This window comes from Mixophyes fleayi, chromosome 1 (genome assembly GCF_038048845.1).
Source record: "Mixophyes fleayi isolate aMixFle1 chromosome 1, aMixFle1.hap1, whole genome shotgun sequence".
Lineage (NCBI taxonomy): Eukaryota > Metazoa > Chordata > Amphibia > Anura > Limnodynastidae > Mixophyes > Mixophyes fleayi.
The window spans coordinates 223,313,362-223,333,870 of NC_134402.1; the positions used below are offsets into that span (position 1 = coordinate 223,313,362).

General features: G+C 38.4%; 1 protein-coding gene across 1 annotated transcript in view; it reads right to left on the reverse strand.

The window, feature by feature from the left end:
• Position 1: 1 nt before the first annotated feature.
• The window catches only part of ARHGAP45 (Rho GTPase activating protein 45), a 67,790-nt gene continuing 47,282 nt past the window's right edge, over positions 2-20,509 (reverse strand). The window contains exons 3-23 of the mRNA XM_075205913.1: positions 19,353-19,496; positions 19,160-19,244; positions 18,967-19,039; positions 18,345-18,417; positions 18,051-18,188; positions 17,652-17,716; positions 12,421-12,531; positions 12,174-12,254; positions 11,898-12,059; positions 9,461-9,598; positions 9,005-9,195; positions 8,772-8,875; positions 7,871-7,951; positions 7,618-7,695; positions 6,034-6,203; positions 5,514-5,702; positions 5,131-5,268; positions 4,755-4,978; positions 4,020-4,242; positions 3,828-3,924; positions 2-661 (exon numbers count right to left, since the gene is read on the reverse strand). Coding sequence (XP_075062014.1) covers positions 309-661; positions 3,828-3,924; positions 4,020-4,242; positions 4,755-4,978; positions 5,131-5,268; positions 5,514-5,702; positions 6,034-6,203; positions 7,618-7,695; positions 7,871-7,951; positions 8,772-8,875; positions 9,005-9,195; positions 9,461-9,598; positions 11,898-12,059; positions 12,174-12,254; positions 12,421-12,531; positions 17,652-17,716; positions 18,051-18,188; positions 18,345-18,417; positions 18,967-19,039; positions 19,160-19,244; positions 19,353-19,496 — 2,918 coding nt within the window. The 3' untranslated portion in view covers positions 2-308. The remainder of the gene's footprint in view (positions 662-3,827; positions 3,925-4,019; positions 4,243-4,754; positions 4,979-5,130; positions 5,269-5,513; positions 5,703-6,033; positions 6,204-7,617; positions 7,696-7,870; positions 7,952-8,771; positions 8,876-9,004; positions 9,196-9,460; positions 9,599-11,897; positions 12,060-12,173; positions 12,255-12,420; positions 12,532-17,651; positions 17,717-18,050; positions 18,189-18,344; positions 18,418-18,966; positions 19,040-19,159; positions 19,245-19,352; positions 19,497-20,509) is intronic.

The window sequence follows — 20,509 nt, forward strand, 5'->3', positions numbered from 1 at the left end:
AAAAAAAAAAATGGATCACTTTTTTATTTCAAGCAGATACTCACATTACAAAACTTCTCTCCATACTTACATACACACACACAGTCTTTGCACAGCTGCTTTTAGAGAAGAGCAGGTTTGGTTCCCTTGTACCATCTTTAGTGAGGATACGTGAGGGGCGGGGGGGTTCTTTTTCAATACACACAAAGCTGAAAGCTACTGCTTTTAGGAGCACTGTCATTAAACACTTCTACCTCTTCAAATAGTTTTAAGTGAATATTTAGTTTGCAAGGCACTTTGGATGGCAGAAGCTGTAGGAAGTTAGTCAATTAGACAAACCGTGGACAACGGTCAGTTGAAGAGCTCATTGCAATTCTTCCCTGTAGCACACGAATGGTGGGAAGTGGACGGTGGCAACGCAAAGGGGTCCTCAGAAACCGAGTGGTCAAAAGCACATTGTTAGACTGATTTGTGTTGTTTTCCGCTAAATTTCCTTGGTTTTGAGTACTGTCTTCCTCAGACTCGGATTGTGCATCTGCTCCAATGTAGGGGATGTCATCCGTACTTGTCTCACTGGCGTGTTTTGAAAATTGAGCATGAGGGGCTGTGTTCTCCCATGTCCTTGGTATGTCATCTCCACCATCCGATTCAGAGTCTGAATCGACAGATGATCCAATTGATTCTGTAATAAAGATGATACATGTTAAAGTTTACTACTGAGAACCTAATGCTATACAAATAAATTAAAGGGCTGGACACAGATGCCTGTAAATAAATAAACCTCTTTTTGACAGGGAATTTAGTATCGCAAACACTCCCCCTCCTCACTTTCTAAGATCTGATGGTGATCTCTAACCACAAATTCTTCCTTTTCAGACTGTACAACTCATTTCAAATCCACTTAGACCGTATAATCCTTGTAATCACCTAACATTATAGTAGGAGGGTTTTTCTTATTCCATAAGAAGAGCTTCAATAAAAATGATTGTACCAGTATTAATTCTCTATATCAAAAACCTACTAGTATGTTAATTGGCTGCTGACAAAATTAACCCTAGTTGTGTGTTAGGTAATTTAGACTGTGCTCCACTAGGGCAGTGACTGAAGTGAATGACAAATATTCTCTGTACAGCGCTGCAGAATTAGTGGCGATATATAAAGGGTGATGTTTATCCCCCACCTCTATATATTTCACATTTAGTGTGGCACTTTGAATGTCTGGAACTGGCATAGAGCGATTGCTTATGAATGGACAAATTGCTGTTTTAGCCCACATTCCGACGGGCATTTGACTTGCTTTTTTGAACTACAAAATAGGTCAAATTTAGCAATCTAGGGGTGTGGCCTAGAATGTCAGTTTCCAAATTGTGAATGTTGGTAGGTATGGTATCCTATGCTCATCTCACGGACCCAACTTGTCCCACAGGCATTGAGATAAATATTGGTCTCCAGTGTATATTTAAAATGTGTCCTCAATTTTTGGAGTTCATATAATTGGGTGCGCTCACAGTAGTATATTCGCATACTTAGTTTTTTTTTTCTCTCCTTTATGCTATAATAACGCACTCCATTGGGCATATTCAATTGTCCGCGGGATTGCTGAAAATCCCACGGACCGCGCACGATTACCGATTATTACGGTAATCGTGCGCAGAAAAACTATTAATAAGGTAATTTACTCACTGAATTTCAGCTCACAGCTCAGGGAGCTGCGAGCTGAAATCCAGCGAGAGATTACCGTATTAACGGTAATATTTTTTGAGCGCTCAAACTTTGGGACAATTTAATATGCCCCCATGAGTGTTAATGAAGGTGTATAATTTACAATCTGTTAATGAATCCACATATGACTAACCAAAGTACAGGTAATGAGATAAGAACTTTTATTGTGGGTCCATAAAATGTTTCACATTAAAAAGCATAATATTACATTTATTAGCAAAATGTATGTTATTGTAGGAATGTCACCATAACATCAAAATGGAGATATATAATATTGCTATACTACTGACAAACACAAAATACTCTGTAATGTCAAATAGGAAACAAAAACAAGGTTTTTCGAAATTACAAAAACAGAACAGACAGTAACTGATTACTTAAATAGTGGGCCCTGGAGTATTAATGCTTGGTAGAAGCACCTTTTAGCAGTGGTGTCTATTTGGATAAGTGTAACAGCTTTGTACATTCATCTTTGCAATATTAGGGTCTGTCACATATTTTCAGGAAAACTGTAGGCAAGTTTTGATGTGTTTTCTTTAATGGTTTTTGCCACCCTCCCATAAAGTGCAGATTTGTAAAGCTCTCAAGTTATTTTTGTTTTTCTTCCCTCATCTCTGCCATGGTAGATTAACCTAAAATGGTCTCCTTAACATATGGCCTCATACAGAAGTTTTGGAGGATGGCCTGTTCTAGGCAAATTAAAAACGTTGCCATTTTTTTAATTCTTTATTTTGAACTTGACAATGATCTGTGAGATCATGAAATGCCAGAAATCTTCTTATATCCTTGCCCTGTTCTTTTCAATAATTTTGTTCAAGGATTGAATATTCATTGATTTTCATGATGAAGCTTGTTGGAAATACACTAACCCAGGGTTTCCCAAACCCAGTCCTCAGGGCTCCCTAACAATGCATGTTTTCTAGGTGACCAGTAATATAATTATACCACCTGTAGACATGTCAGTAATGACTATACCTGTCCAACAAAGAGATATGGAAAACATGCACCTGTGGGAATTCTCAGAGAATGGTGTATTTATTTTGAACACTAAATGTATGCACCAATCAATTATCATTTCATTACTTGTCCTCTGAAGCTAACTGATTGCACCAGCATTTATATAGGTGTATTTTAGCAAAAGGGGTGAATATATAAACAATTGTATTTTTATTAGTAATTAACGAAGAAGAAACTTTAGAGTATTTTTTTTATTATTATTACTTGACTGAGTATTTTGTGTTGATCAGTGGTAGAAATTCCTGAGGAAATTCAATTATGTAAGAAAATAAATAGGAAAATGCCAAAAGCGGTGAATACTTATAGCCTCTGTATGTTCAAGCTGGCAGAAGTCACTGTCATCTGGACAGCATTCCAGCAAGGATCATTGGGGACTACTACAGAACTTAGTTGGAGACTAAATAAGCCACCACCCCAGTGAATCAGAAGGTGATAGAATAGTGGGAGTGACAGAAACACCTCCAGTAGAATAGAAACTTGGGCAGCTGTGATCATATGTTTACTGAGGACACTACTTATTACAGAGAGAGACTTTCCTTAGAGGCTGATTAGTCTCACAAGAGAAGAAATACCAGCTACCATACAGCAACAAGGATGGAAAGTGAACTTCCCCCCCACCTGGAGCAGAGAATGAGCAATGATCGCAGCTCAGGCTTAACGCAGGCACATCAGAAGAATCCATGTGTATCTACTATAGGTTATATTATTTGAAGACAGAAATACACAGTTGTTGACAAAATAAGGCTTAAGTATGTGGAAAAGATTGCAAATCTAAATTGTAAACTAAATAGCATTAAATCCCCTCGCAACAGCCAGTGTTGTTGTAACTGTTACAGAGGAGGCAGAAATTGTATGGTGTCACTTGGCACCTCACACCTCAGTGATGTTACTTGTTCCCAGTGGACTGAGAAATATTAATATAGAGAAAAAATTCTATTAATTCAACCCATAAGATGTCTGTCTCCACTGTGTATAAGGTAAAAAGGATCCACTTTGTCTGACTGATCCCCAACATGTAAAACAAGACACAGCATAAATCACAGTATATGGCACAGATATATTTAGAGAACCCCACCGTTCTATACAAAAGTTTCCAAGTGACTACTCACCTCTGAATGAAGCAACCTGGTAGCCCGACACCTCTTCAGTCACCTCCTCTTCAGGTGTGACGTGAAGCTTGGGACCACTTCCATGTGGAGAGGTGTCCTGCACAGAACAGATGTGAACTTTAAGAACTAACCAATGTTAAGAAATTAGCTATGACATGTTTATTTAAAGGAACATTATTTGAAATATCTTACATCACTAGATTTCAGTATTTTATTCTGGCCCAAGGGAGGCTCCTGGAATATGCGGTCAAAGAAAACAATAAGTGCCTCTACAATTCGTGCTTGGTGAGGATAATCCACAAGGGACGATAGAGACACAGTGGCTTCTGTGGGACGTGGTCGCATCAATGCAGGACCAAAAACAATGCCTAGGTTACTGGGGCTCATCTTGTTGATGTGCTCTTGGTCTGAAACTCTGGAAGGAAAATGGAAGAAACAATGATCGCAACATCATATGCCCCATAACTACAACCAACAACACCACACTTTTAAGGTAGACAGAGCAACTAAAATCGTAACCCAACACTGAAAAGGCAAATTTTAACTTTAACGTTTACAAATGTTAAACTTTCAATACCATATATTACATTGTATGTAAACTTGTAATTTAATTTAATCAATTCCAAGCTATTTTCCTATGTTATAAACAGTTTCAGGCTCTTCACACAAGCTTTTTCTGGAAATTGCTGGCATATCTCCTCTCAATTCACTTGGTCAAAAGGGATACGTAGTTTGTGGTTAGTATAGCCATGTACTTATACATGCACACTGACCTACTTTTACATACATAAAACACTGCTATGAACATCAAGGGCGAATATTATACATTTAGAAGCCTGAAAGTTTCCTTTCCATTTGTCCCTCACAGTGAAAAAAAGATAGACAGAATGGCTGCATTGTTACCCTTCTCTTCAACAGCTCATGTACCTGCACAAATGCTTTATCAAGTACTGCAACGTGACCTTGTTTTCATGAGGCAAGTCCACAAGCAATTCTTTCAGTTTTTCCACCATTATCTTTATCTCTGTCTCTGTCTCTTCTCCTTTGTCCTCCAGTCTGGAAGCCTTTCCAGCATCACACCCACGTAGACTCTCTTTTGCAAGACCCATGAGACCGTTATACAGGCGGAATGGCATTATAGGCTCAGGGAGCTGAAGAAGTGAACATATTACTACTTAAAAGACGGGGGATTTACAATTACCAGTTCTATTTATTATTAAAGCTGATGCTAAGTTTCACATATAGCTGAAAAGGAAAAAACAATATTAAAGAAAAGAAAAGAGAGGAAACTACTAAATTTCACCTGGCGAAGATAAAGTTTCAGGACATTGCTCAGATCGTGTGGTGATGCTTGAGAAAGTTCCACCAACTCCTTCCCATTTTCAAAAGCCTGGCACAGCTTCTCTACACGAGTCTTTACCCCATTTACACGATATATACCCTGCAGGACAATGACAAGTATAAAAATCTGTGCATGCTGTTAACACACAAGTAACTGTGAGAAGGAGCATTGTGTGTAATGCACATACGTTCCCGCTGTTGAGATCCTGCGATACCACAACCCGAATTTAATTATACAAGTTGCCCAAGGTGAATATTAACAAGTGGAGGCATGATCATGCGATATGGCTATTCTACAAACACATTAGTATTATCACACAAACGGAATATTCCATGGAGTATCACCTTCATGGTTAATGCACGTGCTTCTATCTCTGAGACACACTTATGGATGAGGAAAGGCACATGATCTGGAGACCTCAATGATGCCTCCGAGAAGTTCCTGCCAAACAGAAGCAATCGACCCTGCAGTTTCTTGTGACCACACTGTATCGCCAGAGTTTCCAAACATTTTTTGTGACAGGCGAGGGAGCACTGAGAGAAGAGAGAATCCAGAAATGTGGGTTATATGGAAAATATGAAGTAAGAGACTACAAATGCAAAGGACATTAAACTGTATTGCACCATCTCTACACCCCCCCCCCCCTCCCATCACAATAAAGTCAATGTAGTGTTTGTAGTGAGAGTTACATGCTACTCCCACTTAGGGGCTCCCTTTGTTGACACAGTAACAATAAAAAAACACCCACATCATCTCCCATCTTTATGCTTAAATTAAATTTATGCTAGTTAAAAGCATTTCCCTTCTTTGCCTTTGCACATATATTTGCCCCTACAACAAGCTTTAAATTATACCCACTCTCACCTCCTCACACTCTGCTCCCTGGAAGTACACATAACTGTTACACTCCCGACATTTGCTTGGTGTCCGCAATTTACGGAGCCTGTGAGTCCGAGCAGCTCGAGATAAACCAACATTGCGGAATGGACCAGTAGGTATAGGTACCTCCAAGGCAGCAGGGAGTCCATTAATGCCTAGGTAAGAAAAAAGTAGCACAATATTTTGTTTTAATTTGTTACTCAAGTCTTAACTTTTTTTTGCTTTCTGTGAGCTGGTATTGCTTAGCTGAATACAAGGTTTTACCCAACACGAGTTTTGGGTATTATGTATATTAACAAATATTGTCTTAGATCCACTTAGGTGATGATATATGATGATATGTTTTTCCAATTTAAGGATTGGTTCAAAAAAATAAAAATGTTAAATGACCACTAGATGGCATGCTTCTGCTTATTCTAGGAGAGAGATCCATAACATTGTTGCCAGATCAATAGATTTTGTATACTATGGGGCATATTCAATTGACGGCGTGATCGCTGAAAATCCCGCTCTCTAAAAATATTACCGTTAATACGGTAATATCTCGCTGGATTTCAGCGAGTAAATTACCGTATTAACGGTTTTCCCACGCAGGATTACCGTAATAACGGTAATATTTTTCGAGCGCGGGATTTTCGGCGATCCCGCCGTCAATTGAATACCCCCCAATGAATATTTTGTCACTGAATTTAAAAAAACCCACAAAAAAATATAAAATTCCAAAATGAAAAGACTTCTTGTAAAATTCACAAATATATAAAAGAATAAGTTACTGTGTCTTAACACTCTTTGCTAGACAGACACACTCCCCAGCTTTGATATTAAAGTTATCAGGAGGGTCTTCTGAGCTCCAAGTCTATACGGGTTCCTTTGTAACAAGAAACAAAAAGCAAAAGTGATTTTCTAAACCATCAATTTGTCAGAATCCTTAAGCAGATAGGTCCATATTGTAGATTATAGTCTATAATATGTGCACTACATAGACAGAAAACCATCCACTTTGAGCACTGGATTTTAATTGTAAGCCCTGCATACTCAAGTCCACCATTGTCCAGTATCGTTGTAATGTCCACGGTTATCAGCTATTTAGGCTCTTAATAGCGTGCTGTAGTGTTCTCATATAGGTACAGTGTTGTGCATACAAACAAGCCCCTTTCCCACCCACATGGTCACAGGATTATCTATTTGGTAAGTTCTTTAAATGTGTATAATGTTACCACTAGGTTTAGTAGTCCTTTAAAACAAATACATTAAAAGGTAATAGCAGTACTACTCAATTAAGGATGTTCGGTTTCTGTGGACATTTTTTTAATACCTGAACACCTGTCCCAGACACAATTTTCTTTATTAATAGAATGCTGTAATGTGCCACGTTCTTGCCACGTTCTAACAGAAGTGTTCATGCAGTACTGAAAAACGCTCAATAAAACGTGTCATTGGTCTGCAACAAGTGGAACACACTGGTATTCTGGTGGCTTATCCTCATCTAATGAATTCACACTATTGATTATACAGAAACTATTCAGCAGATTCTAAATAGAAAGTTTCAGGTTCAAAGATGATGACTACCTTGTTCAAGTGATGTCAGTCTCTTGTTTTCAGCATCTTCAGTGGGTGAGAGAGGTTGGATCAGCTTTTCCGAGAAAACTTTGAAGAGGAAACAATTAATACCTCACACATTCATTCAACTTTACATGATGAAAATATAACTATGTTATTGGCATAAATTACTATACAATCCATTGATTACTATGAAATCGTGTCTACAGGTATTTTTATAACGTCAAAATTACCACTGCAGTAATGTGCAAATTTTGAGTACCTGCTGTTTCTTTGCCACCCGTTGTGTCTCCCTCAGTCACAGCACTTGGCCATGACTTGTGTACTTGATGCCCTCTGCCTCCTAATAAAATAATGAATTTCCACATTAATTAACAAGGAGTCGAGTCACAATAATATTTAATATATTTCATTCATATAGCTGTATGTATTGTGTATATATATGTATGTGTATATATATATATATATCTATCTATATATATATATATATATATATATATAGATAGATATATAATGAAAGCAGCACGCACGGAAGCTGTAAAGAAAAAACAACAACAGGTTATTTCACCTTCAGTGGAGCAAATCCTGTCTTTTTCAAGCATAACACAAACAGTGTGAACACAAATTTAAAACACACCGTCTGTTAAAACACAGCCAACTACAATCCTAACAGCCTATGGTACAGCTGCGTGAAAATAGCAGTCATGTGACCACTTGAGACTAAATGGAACTATAGCGGTTGATTGAAGCAAGATGTAATATAACAAAGTATCAGTACACAAATAAATAAAGGAAAATAATTATGAAATAGCACACAAATGCCAGGAAAAGGCTATTGTTGATATTAAACAAGTCAACATTCACAAAATGTATTAAGTAGTGTCAGATGAATGAATTATGGGCAAAGCTCCCACAGTGCCACACAGATCCTATATGGGCATCTGACTGCAAGTGCATATATTACAATATTGGCAGGGGGTAGGTTACCCGGCATAAATGGGTAGAGGGCAGGCAGACAATTAATTATTTATGGTAATTCTTGCTCAAGGAGCCGTGACTGTACACAGTAAAGCACTATTGCTAGTCTGTAACCCACAATTATCTTTTTCTTCACCCCATATTTCTCTATTTTTTAATATTATCTCTGTGCATTTCCTTCTCACCTCTCCTCTCCACTACCCGGTCCTCTCCAGTAAATTCCTTATTTTCTGCAGAAGCAAAATCCTGGGAGTTGAAACTTGACTTTCTAGTCCGAATGTATGGTGACCTGAACAAAAAAAAATAAAAAATCAACAGAACCGTGAGTGCAAGAGAAATATAATTTAACCAGATCCTTAATAGCAAAACATTGAGTGACAGATCCAAGAAGCATATCAAGAGACATGGAATGTCATACAGTGTAATCTGTGGTGTGTACGGCTGGAAGTCGTAGGAAATTTCAGGTTCGGCTCCAGCTCCAAGCTGTCTGACATAAGATGCATATTGCTGGCCCAGGTCATACAGCTTACTACTTTCACATAGTGTCTGGAACCCAACAGGTAGAGGGGCTGTCTCCATGTGCATGCTCTGATAATAGGAGATGGTAGCCTAAAAAGAAGCAGGACATTTAAATCAGAAAAGAAGTACCAGTTACAGTAGATGGGATAACATAAATAAGGGTAACTCAAATTGTACTAGTAAATACTCGGGATAAGGACAATAGGAGATATCACTATGAAGAAACGAGCAGAAGAAGTAACAAGTATGGCATAGAGCGCTATTGAGAAAGTTGTGTAAGGTAAATAAAGTAGAAGTAGTAAAAGTGATGAGCGCTGCCTGCTAGGTGATAGTGTGTTAAGAACTTTTTTTGTACCGAGCGCATTATCTGGTCTGTCTGTTTGATGAGCTCTTGAAGTTGGCGAAGGACATTCACTTTCACATCCTCCAACTCCTGTTTCTGTGTCTTGGCGTCTGCAATGCATGTCCGGTAAGTGGCCATCGCTTCCTCTGCCTGTGTGAAAAGAATCAGAAATTATATTTAGGAAGAATAAGAACCGCACTAAGCAAAAGAACTCATTTAACATCCCTATATTTGGCTATCTGATTACTTGCCACCCAGGGAATATAAAAATATTATTGCCTGAGAGGTGCACCCTCACACTAGATTTTCCAAGAATATAAGAGAAAGAGAGAAAAGTGTATGAGATGTGGGTCACAAATTGTTAAAATATTTAACCTTTATTATTACAAATTTAAAAATAAAGAGTATCTTCAATAAGAAAAAAAGGTAGCAAAATAATTAACATGGGGAGTGAATGTGTGAGGGAATATAAAATTGCGGATCGACCGCAAAAAACTCTGCCTGCTTGATGAATAATATATTTTACACACAGGTTAAATTCATTATTATTGTTACAGTCCAGGTGTCAATAATTATATTAGGTTCACACTTTCAATTCTCCAGAGCAAATCGCTGGATTTGCAAAATACATTGATACATTTACCCCCAGGTGTCAATAATAATATTAGGTTCAAAATAAATATTGTTTCAAGCATGTTCCAGATAGGCCCTCCTGGCTGAAGACAAGAAGACTTCAATCAACAAGGTGGCCTTGTTGCCCAAGAAGAAAAGACAACATTACAAGCAGGGACTTTTGGATACAAATACTTTTAGGACATTACAAGCAGGGACTTTTGATCTACATATTATTTTTGGACTTTTCAAGCTTGACTATGGGAATTACAGATTTATTTTGGACTTTTACAAGCCGGACTTTGGATACAAATTTAATTGGAACTTGGTTTACAGCCATTTTAGGATTAAAAGCTGCTGACGACAGATGAAAACATCAGTGGTGAGTATCGGGGCATTTATTATTTTTTAAAAAAATATATGGTATAAATGAGGGTGTTTACTGTCTTTATTGTGGGTTTATTATTTTTATTAAATGTTGTGGTTTTAACAAGGGTGTGATGGTTTATTTAACATTTTGTATTGTGGAACTACAAGTCCCAGCCAGCCGTGGGTGTCAGGGCATGTTGGCACTTGTGATTCTCAAAGTGCCAACATGCCCTGGCTGCCATGGGTATGCTGGTGCTTATAGTGATACAAGTAGCAGCATGCCCACACTATTTATGGCACCCTGACTGGCTGGGACTTGTAGTTCCACAAAACAAAAAGGCGTCCGTTTGTTTTTTCACACTATAATCGCCGTTATTACCCTACTACCCACAGCCAATGGGGGTAGGAAGAGCCCTAGTGCTTTCAGAAATGGACTGGTTATCCCTAGAGGGGGGGCCCGCTCGTTTTTTTTCGGTGGACCCCACTCCCTAGGGAATCCAGTCCGGCGATGAAAAGCCTGGGGTTGGGTTTGTCATTATGGCAGGGGAACCCCTGCCACGTGTTCCCCTGCTATAGTGTCACAAACTCCGGCTGGTTTGCCTAGTGCTGGTTCCGTGAAAATCGGGGGGACCCCACGCAAATTTTTCCTCAATTTTCACAGAACCAGCAGTAGTCTGGCAGCACTAGGGTTAATAGTGCATAGAGGGGAGACCCCACGCTTTTTTGTTTTTGTTAAACGTTCATCTATTTTTTACAGGTTAGACAGCTGCCGGAGCTCCGGCTGTATGACAGACAGTGTAACGGTGATGTGTTTATAGAACACGCTGCTACAACACAGGAGAGTTAGCTAACAGGGGAGTGTTTGACATCGCAGCAAAGCACCAGAGATGGCCAACGATTTTGAAGATCAGAGTAAAAATTGCAGCTTGATACATTTGATGAGTTTTGGACTAAAATCGCGATTTTATCACGCTGAAAAAAATCGGACCTTGTTACATTTACCCCCTGGACTGTAACAATAATAATGAATTTAACCTGTGTGTAAAATATATTATTCATCAGGCAGGCAGAGCGTTTTGCGGTTGATCCGCAGTTTTATATTCCTTCACACATTCACTCCCCCATTTTAATTATTTTGCTAGCCTTATTTCTTACTGAAGATACTCTTTTATTTTTAAATTTGTAATAATAAAGGCTAAATATTTTAATGATTTGAAACCCACATCTCATGAGTGCCCCTCTATACACTTTTCTCTCTTTCTCCTATATTCTTGGAGAATCAGAAATCAGTGGTCAATCTGAGTTGACAAGTGTGGGCAGATGGAAATGTTTCAGGGATAGTAGCTAGAAGGTGAGCACTACAATGTCATTGTCCAATATCAACATTCAATGTAGTTGATACTGGACACGAGATTAGCTGGACACTGAATTATATGATGGACTCTTCAGGATCATGACCCAGTCTTACTCTGTTCTTGGCTTCTTCTTCAGCTCTCCTTTTCTTGTCAATAGATTTAGTTACACCATGCTCCTCTTCAGCACGTGCTGCACTGTACTGTGCTTTTTCATGCTCCTCACTGCGCTGCATGTATGTCTGCTTTGCCTTCCTGAGGTTGGTTTCTGCCTCCATCTAACAGAAGTGGGACAGTTTACTATCAAATTAGGGAAGGATAAATCTTGTGTTTGACAAAAATGGGCAGAGATTTGGTACTGAGCAGATATAAAAGAGTTGTATAGCCCATACCAGTTTGCGCTGAGCTCGCTGCCATTGCTCCTTCACCTCCTTTCTACGTTTCTCATGCTCCAAACGCCGCATGTTCACTGGCTTCAGAGAGAATAGAACATTTAAGTACATCATGTAGAATTTACATAAGCAAGGTCATTTTCTCATGTTGTGGTGGGGTTATATTACTGTACTGTTCATTCTAGTGCCATTTATTGTTTTGCGTATGATGCATATTTTAAGTAATGCTCATCAATTGATTATATACCTGCAGAAAAGTCTGCTGCTGAAGTGTCAATGCTGTGTGCAGGACTCCGTGTGCATGGTCTTGATCCTGCTCCAAAGCCACAGAATAGATGGACTGGAAAGGCATGTATGGCTGATAGAGAGAGAGAGAAAACAACATCACTGTGGGAACAGTTACATGTAGATCTTGGACAGGGCTATCTCTACATAATGGCCAAGAGACAATTGTGGGCAGCAGAGAAATTAACTCTATTTAAGTGGACACAGTCAGAGCTTTGGTTTGCTTTGTGCTTACTTCAGTCATCCTAGATTTCCTTTCATTGCCCAGACAGGGCTTCAAAGCCACCAGGGAGAGCCTTCACAACACTAGTTAGTCAGTACAACCCACAAGTGTAATCAGTTAGATGATGCCCTGGCTACCTGTATACATGACGTACACTCTGTCATCTCACTTAGTCAGGCATAACATGCAGTGCTACAAGCCCGAAGGAATGCATGTCAGAGTTAAACACATGTGTTGGACACATGGGAGGACAAAATAAACGCCATCCGTGAAGGTCTAGACAAGAAACAACAAGATGGCAGTTCAGACCAGGTGATGTGTAAAATCATTTGCAAAAAAACAATGTGGGTCTCCTAGAGGGCTCAGGGGATAAGGAGTGCAATGACTCAGGTAATGACTGCAAGAGTTATTTGGAAGAGAGGCTTTTATGCCTATTTTCTTATTTGAGACAGGCCACAAGAGAAGCACTGCCTTGAGCATCTTTGGGTCACTGCAGAGAGCTTAATTACACAGACAAAGAAAGGATACTAAAAGAGGGTGCTGGTAACAACAAAAGGAGAATATTTAACCAGTCACTAGCTACAGGGGTAATTCCAGAGGACTGGAAAAGAGCGAATGTAGTCCCACTACCTTAAAGTGGAAACAAGGAAGAGGCGAGCAACTGCACAGAACATTGAGCCTTACATCAGTAGTAGTTAAATGGATGGAAACACTCTTAAAAGAAAATGTAGAATATCTAAAATCCAGCAATTTACAGCATCCAAAACAGCATTGGATTTACTGGGGGGAGATCATGTCAAACAAATCTTATTGACTTTTTTGACTTCTTCGCCCCACACCCCTCCAAAATAGATCAAGAAAGGGGGGCTTAGAAGTACCTTATCTAGACTTTAGTAAGACTTCTGACACTGTTCCACATCGCAGACTGTTAAATAAACTTAAAAGCTTGGGATTGGATTCTAGGATGGTTGAATGGATACGATCTTGGTTGCAGGATAGAAAACAGAGACATGTAGTACATGGAGTGCATTCACAGGAGGGAAAGGTTACCAGTGAAGTAACCTAGAAGTCTGTACTTGGACTATTGCTTTTTAATACCTTTATTAGTGACATTTAAAATGGTATTGAAAGGAAAGTATGCAGTTTTGCAAATGACACAAATATATGCAACAGGGTAGACACACCAGGAGTAAAACAAATGATCTACGTAGACTAGAGGAATGGTTAAGAGCATGGCAACTACAGTTTAATCCAAAAATGCATGCACTTGGGTGTCAAAAATCCAAAGGCTAGATATAGTATTAATGGCACTATAATGGAAACTACTGAGGAGGAAAGGGATCCAGGAGTCACTATTCCATGTGACATAAAGACAGGTAAGCAATGTAACAAAGCAATGAGGAAGGCAAGTCCGTTGCTTGGCTGCATAGGGAGAGGAATAAGTAGCAGAATGAAAGAAGTAATACTGCCACTATATAGGTCATTGCTACGGCCTCATCTAGAATACTGTGTTCAGTTCTGGTGGTCATATCTCTAGAAGGATATAAATACATTAGAGACTGTATAAAGAAGGGCAACTAAAATGGTGCATGGCCTACAGCTCAAAACTTACCCAGACAGACTAAAAGATATTAATATGTATTGCTTGGAGCAGAGAAAAGAAAGGGGGGACATGATAGAAACTTTCAAATATATAAAGGGTTTTAACAAAGTACAGGAGGGAAACATTCTTCAAATGAAGAGAAGTATTAGGAAGTAGGTTCAGAGGAAATTTGAGGAAAAATCACATCAAAGAAAGGGTAGTGGATAAGTTGAATAGCCTCCCATCAGAGGTAGTGGTAGAGGATAATACAGTAGAGCAAGTTAAACATACTTGGGATAGACATAAGTATATCCTAACAAAGAACTAAGGGTTGGATGTTACCAAAGCTTAAAAAATGGGCAGATTAGATGGGTCAAATGGTTCCTATCTGGCATCAAATTCTATGTTTTTATAATACTTAACCCAAAAAACAGATATGCAAAGCGAAGATTCTGTTTAATAAGGCAGTGTACATTATCAGCATTGATAGAGACACTGGTGGCGGTCCCTGGAAGTTGAACTAGTCCATATGTATCTAGATGGTGGAAAGTATATTGTTAACCATTACGTCATGGAACATAAGAGGGCTGTGATCAGCCTAAAGAGAATGCAATATGCACCTGACATGTTATGCTGACAGGACACATACCTGGTGAGGAGTGCTGTGCTTGCCCTCAAGAAATTATAAGACTGGACAGTGCATAGCACTCCTTGTTCAACAAGAATGATCATGTTGCATTATGTGTATATGATGTTTGAATGATAACACAGAACTGGTACTCATGGATGGTGATGTATGTGCGCCGAGTTTTTGTCTGCTCATTCCAGATTCCCAGCACTAAGTTCGCCTCTGGGGCATCAGTAGAGGAACTGGGCCTGTATGATGCTCAGCAATGTGAAATCCCAGTGTTAGGCAATTTTCAGATTTCTCTAGAAAGAATATTCTAGAATTGATACAACTCTGACCTCACATCTAACTTCCAAGCATGCTGCCATTGAATATGCACCTCATAACATCTTAGATCAATTGCCTATTTTGGTTAAAGTTAATTTGGAGCGGCCTAGGAATAGAATTCAATGAAAGGTTAATCCAGGCTGGGATCACTTATTAAATCTGATGTTAAGATACTGGTCTAGGTCCTAGCCGCTCCTTTGTCTTCTGTTACAGCTTCAATAGTGCATCCTGATTAAACTGGCTTCAAGACAGGGATGCCTATTCTATATATTAATATTAGGCATCTTATTTCTAAACTTGCAAGTGTGCCATGAGAATACAAATAAGATAGGCAGCCTTGGCATTACATGCCACCAAACTTTTGACACTGTAGAATTGGAATACCAGTGTGTATGAGTAAATATTCATGTTGAGTCCTAACCATGAAATGGCTGATTTGCCTCTGGCTAGAATCAGAGCTTCCTTAAGGTACTACACTCTCCCCAGTTAATCCCTGGCCTTCAAGCCATTGGTCACTGTATTGAAGGTGAGGTCAGGGCTTTGTTATGTGGATGGCGACATGAAAATGATTTACCACTCCTTGATATGAAAAGGCAAACAGGCCGTATATAATCTTAGCAGTAGCAGATGGGAGTATAGACCATATCTATGATAGTACAAATGTGTGCCATCAAGTATTTGTGTGCTACATGAAAAAATGTTTTCCTTATGTGCAAAATAATAAACTAATTTGCACCCCTTGCATTGTAACATGGTTTTGTACAGAAAACTTGAATAAGAAAACTTACTAAATTTTTTGCTTAGCTTTCCTTAATGAATCGGGACCATAGTATCTATTTTTTATACTGTATTAACATTGCTTTCTATCTATTTTGTGCTTTATCCTGTGTTATATGTACTTGTACATGTCATGGTGTGTAGCTAATATCAAAAACCTCTAAACACTAACAGTAACAATAATTGCACTAATATTAACCAGTGCTGTATGATCATCATTATCATCATAGTTTATTTATAAAGCACCCCAGAATCCGCAGCTGTATTTACAGTATATTATTTATTTCAGGTTTTTTTTGGGTGGTTCTGTTCATCTTCTTTTTGTATTTGTAAACTGAAAACTTTAGTAAAAAGACTTGGTATAAAAATATTCGAATATGGGGAACAACTGAATGTAAAGAGTTTTTAAAGACAATGTCCCAAAAAGATTTTAATAACTTCAAGCTGGATGTAACCGGCCTAGACAACACTTACAAAATGTCTCCAATTTAGACATGCAGTCAACAGTGAAAAACTACAACATATACAATAATCGAATACCCCATATTAATCAAACTGGAAAATAGCTTTTCTCCGAGGGGATCTTTCATTCTTGTCCATATGTGAGAAGAGAGGGAAGGCAGGTCAAGCAGGATATAAGTTGGAATTTTGATGAACAATGAGCACATACATTGAGAAACACTAAGGGGTATATTTACTAAACTGCAGGTTTGAAAAAGTAGAGATGTTGCCTATTAGATTATAGCGGTCATTTTGTAGAATGTACTAAATAAATGATAACTAGAATCTGATTTGTTCCACTTTTTCAAACCTGCAGTTTAGTAAATATATCCGTAACTTTCCCTAAACCCAACGCATAATCTAAAACTCATTTACATTCTGCACAGGACTTATTTCACCCCAGTAAGACTTCATAAGGCACAAATTAGAAGCTCCTTTTACAGTCCTAAATTCTGGCAGGCAATCCTGAGTAAGATTTGTTATGGATCCCAAAGTTGTCTGTACCCCAAAAGTATAAACATCGTACCACAGCTAGGCAAGATATAATGATTGTTGTTGTGAGAAAACTTGTGGCATGAAAGTGGATTCTGCAGATTCGTCCATTTGCTGTTGGTCAAGAAGGGATTAAAGCAATGTCTTAGATCAGTAGACTTGGTATGTGAACATAGGAAATGTCCTATGAAGTCCCAAACATCGGTGGGCATGGGAGGGAGATGGCTTGCTCAACGGGAAGAGGGATGTACATGGCTCAGATGTGGCAAAGTAGCCGATTGTCATTGGTAGACTTAATATCCTAGCCCTACTTATTAAAAAAAGTGAAGAATCCTCCAACAAATTATCTGTACAAATTAGCAAATCCCATAAATTTACCCAAATATGGAGCTCTCGCAGGTCACCTGGCGAATTGTCGTGCTTGCCACTTCGGGTTTGTTTATTATCTGTTTGTCAAGCACTCAAATATTTTTCTGGCAACCGCTGTTCAGATATGATTAAAAATACAGTTTTTAAGTATTTAAAACAAAATAAATAAAGCACAACCTCCTAGTCAAAAAAGCATCTGTTTCAGACCATACTGAATTATTGTGTGTACAATAACACTGGGACACCATGTTCAAATCACCCTCTCACCATTTCTCACTATCTGTATCCTCTTACCTCCTGAGTCAGGGCAACTTTGGATGTGTTCACCAGTTTCTGGAGTCCCTTTGCGTATTCCATCTCTACAGTAATAAAATGCACATGAAGTCAGAATCTTAGGTAAACATAAAGAAAACTATAAGACTGCAAACGAACAAGGAGTCATAGTGTGAGATGCCAGTGTACACATATATTAGATGGTGGCAAAAGAGGAACACATAAAGACATCAGGGAGGAGACACATGTTGTGGACATTAGGCGGTATTACAGGAGTGTGCAAGTTGGTATTTAAAATATGAAGTATGTAATACGCCCAGACAAAATAAAAATATGAGGAGAGAGTACAGTGTACATTGAAGGCTAGGATAACGAGAGACACGGTAAAACATGTAATAATAACATCTGCCACCATCTTACCCAGAATGGTTCTTTTCTCTATGTAACTTGTCAGATCTTTCATGTATTTTGCAAGGTTTTTTGCATAAAGAAATGCAGCTCTTACACCTCCCTCACTCCTCTGTAGGATGATATCCACATCCTCACCCAAAGGGCTACCTGTAGTCACACAATATCAACAAATATGGTTGATAATGAGGTTAAAAACAAAACAAAAAACATTGGCCTATCATGTTCAAACTATATTAAATTCTAATTGTGTCCCAGATATTCTCCTTACTGTCAATATCATTATTTCCCTCCAGCTGCTCTCACCTGCATCCACATACTCTGAGCTGGGAAGTGTATTCTCCCCTCCAGAAAGACCACCATATAAGCTCTCCATGGACTGTTGGGAGACAAAGATTGAGAATCAAATGACAGTTTATCTGAAAGTCAAGAAACTGATATGTGCAGAAGAATGGAAAAAGGCCAACATATTGGGTTCAAACGCATAGTAAAATGAGAGATACAAGTGAGTAAAAATATGCCAAAGACTTTAAGTAAAAAGGTAATATATTTTAGTAGACTTATCTTTTTGCTTACTTTTTGATCTTTTGAATCATGTTCTGATGTCTCACCTCTTTTAGGTATTAACATTCAATGTACTTCAACTGATTATTAGTGTACATATTGTGGAATTTGTATAATATATTGTGGCAGATAAACAACTTTTTAAATTAAAATACAAATTAAGATATGCAATAAAAGGCTACAAGACCAGTACAGAAAAGCTAGAAACTATAAAAAGGCAAAATGTGAAAGATACAAGAGACTATCAAGCATTGGATATCCATAAGGCAAAGAAGCATTGGGCAGATATGTGAGACAATGCAGCTTATTAGAGGAACCATAATAGCATCACACTATGAGTCACTATTAAGTCACAATGCCTTACCTGGCTCTGGTCCCCGGGTGGTAGAGATAACAATGTGCTGCTGTCCACTTCCCCCATAAGGAATTCAGAGATCCTGGAACATAAAATAAAAATAAATAAATTGCATAATAAAAGCCTGAGTTCCTCTATCCCAATTACCGAATAATTTATAATAATAATTTTCACCCCAGATCTCAAACTCCCTACAACTCACGTGCTGCTGAAGCAAACGGCCATGCTCTCCAGAGCCTTCTCGAAATCTCGCTTTTCATTCTCAATACTGGCTTCATAGTGGAAACCTGGGGTACACAAAAGGAGGAGACTGTTGAAGCAGAAAATAAAAATACATTGGAAATAGAAGCAGCCGTACTACTGAAAAATGAATATGCTCCAAAGATTGCTCTGACCTTTAACTTTGGAAATAAGAGTCCCAGCCGCAGTTAAGGTCTCTACAGTGTTGAGCAGAGGATATTTGTTGATCACCTGGCGGAGGAGTCTCAGTGCCTCCCCAAGACACTCATGTGCCAGTGGGCGTCGGGTCTCCTTCACCTCTATGCAAAACAAAACAGTACATACCATATTATGTACACATACATATATACACATTAACTACTTCAATACAATCATTGCTTTGCTTGTTTTGTATCACTGTCTGAGACTGGACTGAGTAGGCCTTTACATCAACAATTTCTTTACAAAATAAGTATTCATATTTCAGAACCTGTTGCTTAGGCAATATGTCTAATATTATTTGTAACTGCCTCCAACCAAACAATAACCAACCCAAAAAATGTCTTACTTTTGCTATTCATACACTCTCTAAGTGGTCCATGTAGAAGGGGACTGTCATGCTTTGTTATAACCTTGGGCCCAGTATAGTGGTCATGCGCCAGGAAGCATGAATGTTAAAAATAGGCCCAATATATATTGGATATTTACTTATGGGGTTAAATTTCTATCCCTTCGGTATGACAGACATAATTTTGAATATTTTTAATGTAACCCAAGAGGAAAAAAAATGTTGTTTCATAATTGCAAAGTTTTATGCCATTAGTCTTAAAATGTCCATTCTTAGCCCCTTGTGTGTTGTTACTTTTCTGCAACTTGTGTGATTCCAAGATATATGTTACACTATTAAATTAAGTACAACTTTCCCTCCTTTAGTATCAGAATTACAAAAGGTTGTACCAAACATGTATAAATAAACTAGATTTTCCTATGAATGAATGGGAAACTAAATGTATATCTAGATTTGAGTAACTAGGAGAACACAGCATGTATATGCATCATCAGTGTTTCATTCATCTGCTTGTGTAGCTGGCTTGAAAGCTGATACTCTTCCTTAGAGTGGTCTCATGCCTGTTAATATGCACTGGAATGTCAAGACGTTAGCCTAAACAATAGAACTATTAGATGTAATTTCTGTAATTATTTCACCAACGACTGATATCTGTCTACGCAGCTGGTCATGAGTGCGTACACACTTCTACATTTGCACAACAGCGTTTCATCGTTGATCATGATTTTTAGTACGTGTAGAAAACCAAATCAACAGATGCAATGT